This window comes from Phaethon lepturus, unplaced genomic scaffold, assembly GCF_000687285.1.
Source record: "Phaethon lepturus isolate BGI_N335 unplaced genomic scaffold, ASM68728v1 scaffold57274, whole genome shotgun sequence".
Taxonomy (NCBI): domain Eukaryota; kingdom Metazoa; phylum Chordata; class Aves; order Phaethontiformes; family Phaethontidae; genus Phaethon; species Phaethon lepturus.
The window spans coordinates 11,876-19,605 of record NW_010533671.1 but is presented as its reverse complement, the minus strand read 5'-3'; the positions used below and the strand labels follow the sequence as shown (position 1 = coordinate 19,605).

General features: G+C 39.4%; 1 protein-coding gene across 1 annotated transcript in view; it reads right to left on the bottom strand.

Annotated features, from left to right (window-relative positions):
• Window positions 1-322: 322 nt before the first annotated feature.
• TTLL11 (tubulin tyrosine ligase-like family, member 11) overlaps window positions 323-7,730 on the bottom strand; it is a 13,132-nt gene continuing 5,724 nt past the window's right edge. Inside the window, exons 4-6 of the mRNA XM_010285250.1 lie at window positions 1,698-2,273; window positions 980-1,075; window positions 323-445 (exon numbers count right to left, since the gene is read on the bottom strand). Coding sequence (XP_010283552.1) covers window positions 323-445; window positions 980-1,075; window positions 1,698-2,273 — 795 coding nt within the window. The remainder of the gene's footprint in view (window positions 446-979; window positions 1,076-1,697; window positions 2,274-7,730) is intronic.

Below are 7,730 nucleotides of genomic sequence, written 5' to 3'. Positions count from 1 at the left end.
AAGTAGCATGTGAAGCGATCAGTGCAGAGCTGTGAGATGCCATTTGGTGGACTTGCTGCTACTAAACAGAAAGTATAATTAATTGGTTTTTTTGCCTGACCTTCCCCTGGCAGATGCACAAATCCAAGTACTCATTTTGTACCATGCCACCAATTAATATCCTACAAGGTTTTTGAGAGAGGTAACACTGTGGATGTAAAAGGAGTCATACAGACAGTCGGGAACTCGTTGTCCTGGATAAACTAGCATAATTGGGAAAAAAACAATTTCACTTTTACAATTATTGCAAGATACTAATGCGAAAAACCAAGGAAAGTCACACTTACTGGGTATCTTTCCTCTTTTTTTTCTGAGGATCCACTAGACGAAGAGTGTCTCTGATAACAGCTACTTTCACTTCTTCGTCAACAGGGCTTGGGACATTTTCAAATACTCCAGGAGAAAGCTTTAGATTACAAAGGGATACAATTTTTCAGTAGAGAACTAAGGATTATTTATTCCACATTTGCTCAAACTTCATGCATGTCATGAACGTTTTAAATACGCAGATTACAAAATATTTTAACTTAAAGAATATACAAATACCTTAACATTTTCAGTATGACATTACAACAATTTTTGGCAAGTTCCTCTAGTAAACTGAAATATTAAAAAAAAAAAAGATTGTTACCAATGTTACCATTTATATTATGTATGCAAATATGGAAAAAATATTAGCAATCCCCTAAACACAATTAATTCAACTGCAGGGGATGATGAATAAATGTATTTATGATAAAGATGACGGAGAGCTTTCACAATTCCAGTAAGTCATATTTCCAGTGTATAAGATTAGCAATGATTTCAAGCAAAAAATTACAGAGAACCTTGGAGGTTTCATATTATCAGACAGATTTCATCTTTCAAACAAGGAAAAAAACCAGAAAACCAAACCTAAACAATTTCATTCCAATATCACTATCATGTTCGGAGGTCTTACCTCTTGCTCATGTTCTATTCTCATGCTCGGGTTTGCATTTACTTCTAGTAACATGGGCTTCAAGTTTTTCATCAGGAGAATGTCAAACCCTAAAATCTGTGCATAACAAGCAATGTGTTACTTCCACTCTACTCACAGTGTTCTAGAGAATGCAATGGTCATCCAAATGTCAACATTCAAGAGGAAGAAACATTTGAGGGACAAAAGAGAAATAGCTGAGAAACATGCTATATTGCTGAATAATTAGCAAAACCACTTGTCTCTGATACTAACGGCTACTTTCACACTACCCCCACCTCTAAATACTGCATCTGTCGACATGGAATCTTAGTACCTATGATAAGTGGGTCTTAAAACTGCCATCATCATAGCTGCATTAGGGAGCTGCAAAGCTTCATAGTGATAACACCTAGAAGATGGTAACTGGAGTGAATACTGCTACTAATGATCGATACCCATTGAAAATTCTCCATATGTGTTTATGGAAAGTAGTAACATAGGTCAGGAGACGGTTTTGTAAGGTCAAATGTGGGTGAGGAGAATCTAAACTCCGAGTTCATGCAATGCATTGCCCAGGTTGCACTATTCAGTGGATGCACTGCATCCAACCAGTGATCCGCAACGGAACTAGAGAAAGCTTTTAGAAAAAGAATTAAATATCCAGGAGATTAACCCATGCAGAGAAATATCTGCATTCCTGGCAGAAATTCCAACCTACCTGGAAGCAAGTTGGCCCAGGCTTTCCTGCTGGTATGTCAGACTGATAGTAAACTTTCAGTTCAGGTGTCAGTGCAATAATTGTTTTAATCACCAGTGAAATTATATCTGACCACAGTTTTTTGACATCAGCTCCTCTGGAAGACAGTCTGCACAGAATGCTTGAAAAAGTCCTCTTGCTGCCAGTGTTTACATTATCAGAATGGATGAAATTCCCGCTATGGATATTTAGCGAATAGTTGGTTAAGTGCATAAAAACCTGGTGCAAATTTTTTAGAGTGGGTTCTTGATAGGGCTCTGTACAAAATCTAGAAAGTCCATCTTTGGCTATATAAATCTCTAAGGGTTCTAAAGATTTCAGTAAGACATAAAGACGAATATCAAATTTCAGTTTGTCAACAAGCAGTGGTTTGCAAATATATTCCTGGACCACAGCTGGCCGGCTCTGGATGCTTCCCGTCAGTCTGATGTCACTTGGGTCTTTAATGAGGTAGATTCCATCCCCCTGGCACCCTCCATCAGGTTTTACAATAAAAGTGGGCTTCCAGGATGGATCACTGTCTTTCATCATGCGAACCTAGAAGGAAAAGGATTACACTGAAAGACACTAATTGGGGCAGAAGAAGGTCTGATACTATGAAAGCCAACAACTTGTGTTCATAAACAAAAATAAAAAGAAAAATAACATGATCACATCACTATAGTCATAAACACCGTGCAAAAAAGGTAGAAGATAAGCCAGTGCTGACAAGCACAAAGACAAACAAAAAAGCATGAGTACGGAGTTACTAGTACACATAAAAGGTCATTTTATTTAACAAGATATTGTACAAATGATTTCAGGAACTTCTTTTTAGTGTTATGCACCAATTTATAGAATGAAATGCTGTATATCTTGTGAGATCCATTTTATTAGTCACTAGTGTATATGAAACTGCAGAGTTAAACTTTCATGCTGCATTTTGAAGAACTACTGAGAAAGATAATCATTAACCTAAGGAAAGACCCCTTATTTATTGAGGTATGAATGCAGACAAACAATATCAAAGAAGGGAAGATAAAATAAAAATTTGGCACTGATAATACCTTTTTCCACCACTGAATATTTATCACAATCAGATATCCAGTGTTAGCAAAACTAGGGAATAAAGCCATGTACAGATATTAAGCAAACACCACAAATTTACTGAACAAAGCATAGAGTTTATGCCTCAGTTGCTATCTACCACCATTCCCCAAAATGAAGGGTTTTCTACATTATAGCAGAATTCCCCTCAGGCCTGACATGCAATTACGACCTTCCCATCCAATGCAAGATAAAGAAAATTCTACCACAATTTCAACAACTCTTCTCAGTGGCTTTGATTTGTATTAGGAAGATCTGGTCGTAACACAATTCACACGCTTTCTTTAGATGTACCTAGTGTGAAGTCAGGAAAGCGAGGAAAGTTGGTGGAGAATCTGATGATGTTTAGTACCAAATCAAAACCTTTGGATGAATCTACAAAGCACTCCATGCCTGGCCTGCGGTCTCCTTAAGCTCACGCAGATGTTCCGTCTGTGTTCAGGCGTGCACCAGTGCTGTGCTGCTCCAGTGTGAAACACAGTGCACTCTAGTGTACGAGCTCGCAAACAGCCAGCCCCACCATCTACACAGCATAATGCACTTTAATATGCAAAAATGCTTAGAAAAGTCACTACACAAGATACATTTTAGTTCTGTCCAAGAAATGCTTCCACTTTGCAAATTTCTTAAAAATTATGTCAACCACTCTTTACTGATAACAAGATAAATTAATAGAATCATTCCAGCAAACATTTTTTTCTGAAATGGGGTCTGGCTCTGCCCCCCTCCCTTTCGATTCAGCTGAGCCCTCTAAGCATCTGTAAAGCCAGGGAAGGGAAAAATGCAGGGATGTGAAGCGATGCTGCGCTCTTTAAGCTTCTGTGGAATTCCTTTACTGAGAGAGTGGTCAAACATTGGAACGAGCTGCCCAGGGAGGTGGTGGAGTCACCGTCACTGGAATTGTTCAAAAAACATGTAGACGTGGCACTTCGGGACATGGTTTAGTGGGCATGGTGGTGTTGGGTTGATGGTTGGACTTGATGATCTTAAAGGTCTTTTCCAACCTTAATGACTCTGTGATTCTAGGAGTCTATGATAACTAAACTTACTATGTATGGTGTGATGGGAGATGACCCACTAGAAAGGAAACAGTAAGTAAGAAATAAAAGCATCAAGTCACAGAAATAGCAAGAAAAAAGGCGGAGGAGGGAGAGGAGTTAGGTCCAGTACCTTTCAGTATCTTTCCGTTGTTTTTAGTGCCTTGCCACGAAAATTCCCTGTTTGTTAAAGTAAACTTTAATACTTTGTAAGAATGTCACTAGAGGACTATATGACCTATATCTGTATTGCTTACAACAGCTTGAACCTCTATACTCGTGTATCCAGTTCTCCTGCTGCTTTGTAAATATCCATGAGTACAGTATAAGCCATTATACCCATATCTTGAGGGTTTTTTCCACACTGTGGCTTAGATTCTTGGGTTCTAAAAGGGACATGGTTTACCACAAATAGAAATTATGATAACAGTAACGGGGTTAAGTACACGTGGTTTGTCAGAACCTAACTGTCCTACAGAATCCCAGATGTGGCCTTAGTAAGATGAGGCACAAAACTGAATTATAGAGAATTATAGGATTATAGAGGTATCTGCATCCTCACATATAAAGTGAGAAGAATAAAAAGGAAAAAAAAAAACCTCCTAAAACTCAGATCTAGATCCAAATGTTTCACATTCAACTCTTGCTCAACCCCACTGTCATTTCTACATACTGACATCAGCAGCTTAATTTCTGGGGCATAAATTGGGCTTGGCTCTATAACAGACAATAGCCTTTTATAGCTTCTTGGAAGCAACAATAAATACCTTTGGAGGTTTTGGTTTTAACAAACTAATGGGAACTACATAAAGAAGTAAAAATAAAGTAATAAATAAATAAAAAAATAAAAAGGAAATGGACATTTTTCTTTCCTAAAGAACCAGCTATCTTACCTCTGAGAAAATTAGATAATCCCACCTGGAACACACTGTTAACAGACCAAAACATAATTATTGCAATAAGGTTGTTTTGGCCTTTGAACACATTAAACTGAGACATTCATTTAGCAGAGAATGTTTGGAAGCTAATGTCATTCCCAACTGGATACAGTGAGTCAGAATTAAACATGGCTCCAATAACTAACTGCTGTATTCAAATTTGTGCTTTTATAAATAGTACATGTTCACTAAAAACTCTCTCTCAAAAAAAAAAAATCAATATAATCAGGGAATCTTTTTACATCAGAGAAGAGAGCAATTATACCATCTGAATTGCCTACAAAGCTCACATCCCCAAAGAAGAAAACATAAACTTTGCAAGCTTCAATGCATTTTATTTGAGGACGAAAACATTGGGAAGGCAGTAACTAGGTCACTGTAAGGGCCTGACACATCTGCTGAATATCAGATCTATCATGTTACATACATATCTTCTACTGCCTAAATAAATTTTAGTTTATTTATTACTTGCATAGCAAAAGTAACTGCAGAGATTTGGATGCCTCCATTAGCAGAAGTGAAATTGAGAAAGAAATGAAGCCAGGAAGGACTTAGAAATACTTTAGATGGATTTTAAAAACTATTCATAAACATGGCATGTTTTACAACACGCAGCAAGCAAAGAATATGAGCATGTTTATGCCAGTGAAATTAGTATGTCTCGGCCTTCAGAAGCATAGGAGGAAAAAAGCAGCTACCTGAGGTACAGGCTACCTGTCTGTCGTCTCTCCAAATCCCATCAGCACCAGTGGTGCTCGCTGCTATCGGAAGCTGTTTGGGAAGTGGAGTGTGAATGGAGTGATCCAGCTGGCACATACCGAGAACAAGAAGAAAACCCAAGGGAGGTAACAGGACAAGGGGTAATGGTTTTAAACTAAAAGAGGGTAGATTCAGACTAGATATAAGGAAGAAATTTTTCACAGCGAGGGTGGTGAAACACTGGCACAGCTTGCCCAGAGAGGCGGTAGATGCCCCATCCCTGGAAAAATTCAAGGTCGGGTTGGACAGGGCTCTGAGCAACCTGCTCTAGTCAAAGATGTCCCTGCTCACTGCAGAGGGGTTGGACTAAATGTCCTTTAAAGGTCCCTTCCAACCCAAACCATGCTATGATTGTGTGATTCTATGATAACTGGCAACTGGTTTGGAGGTCAAGGACTGCGTAAGCAGTTGAAAATGAACTGCCGCATTACCCTCTTGGGAAGCCCTTAGGAAGGCAGCCTCTGTAGCTTCCCCAGCTCTATCGCTGTTCTCTGCATATAGATTAAAATCCCTACAGGTGTAAATACAGGAACACTGCATTCACAAGTATTTAGGAGGAAAGAAATTGTCAGAGCACAAATTGTAATTTATCAAAATGCCACTATAAAATCCAGGTTTCAATGAATAGATGCTGAAGGACTGTAGCTCATGTAACTCCTAACAGCACTGGCACAGGAAGCCCTAATAAAGAATGCAGCTAAAGAAAATGCAGGATACAGGCTAACACGTGTATCATCTACTCATGGGATTCAAAAACATATAGCATTTAAAATCTCTTCTTTTCAAAATGGAGGGATGTCACTGTACAGCTCACTCTTTTCTTGCATTCACACGTTTTGCGGCACTAGACCTGCAGCGGCTATTCTCTCTATTCAGCCAGACACTGCTGAACGGGGTCAGGGATCTGGTTTCACACAGGCCTGCAGCTCGCCAGCAACAGCTGGAGATTGATTTTAAGACACCTGAGGATACAAGCTAACGAAGAAAAAACAGCCAATTGCCACCATCAGCCCTGGCACTGCAGAATGAAAGAGAAAAGATTAGCACCCAGGAAAAGGCTAAGCGCCCGTCAGATCATCACGATTTTCAGACAACACCCTCTGCTGAGACTACATGAGGCTGCCGAGCCACAGGAGAGGCACAGCTCTGCTAGCAGTGACGTTGCCAAGGCCTGAAGGACTTCTGGATCCATCCTATCCAGTTATTTATTTCACTGAGAATCACGCTGCTAAAAGCCTTCCTACCAGCTACAGCACAAATTCAAGATTACTTATTTAGACTGGGATTTTTCTCATGTACAAGTGTCACACTAACTCAATGATAAGATCTTCCTTCAAAATAGGTCATGTTGATGGATAAAACGTCACAATGGAAATCAGGCTTACATAAACAGCGTGTGGATAAATAAGTCCAAGTAGATCAGCAGGCCTAGATGTGCAAAGAAGGAAAGCAGGATTTATGCCCTAGTCTTTTTACCACTAAAGAATAATCTTCCCCTGATGTGACATTACTCTGCATACTAGAGGAGTCTCTCTAGTTCACACGTTAAAGCTAGCATCCCAGAAGATACTTGGTTAATCTTGAACCTTCACAACTAAACATACCCTACTACGACTCCAGTTGTACGTACGAAGTGCCAATCACAGTCTACTAGGGCAGAAAGTAATAAAGAACCTCTGTGAAACCAGCCGGGGCAATCTGCCTCCCATTCCCTGCCTGTTGTTCACGCCTCTGCTACAGCAGCGCCTTTTCGAAACAGATAACGCTTTCTGGGGACTACTGTTAAAGATGCAACAGCAACCTGCTTTTGAAGTCCTGCATTTTAACAATTATTAGTCTCATAGATCTCATATTTAACTCTTTCCATTTAGTTAGAACAGAAATAATTTTCTCCATCGTTTTTGATGGACTGGAAGGCCTGGATATTATTCTACTGGATAGACTACTTGGGCCTTCCAGTCCATCAAAACTTACACATGGCAGATGAGGATAGGATGGTGGGGAAAGAGGGAATAGTAATCAAGAGTCAGTCTGTTTTTCAGCAGATTGACTGTCCTGAAGAAAGAAGATTGTTTCTTGATATTCAAGGAAATTCCTAACAGTTGCCTTCAAATTCTCTACAATCCCCTCAACTATATTCTTTCAAATTCTCATTATAAGCAGGCTTGTCCAGA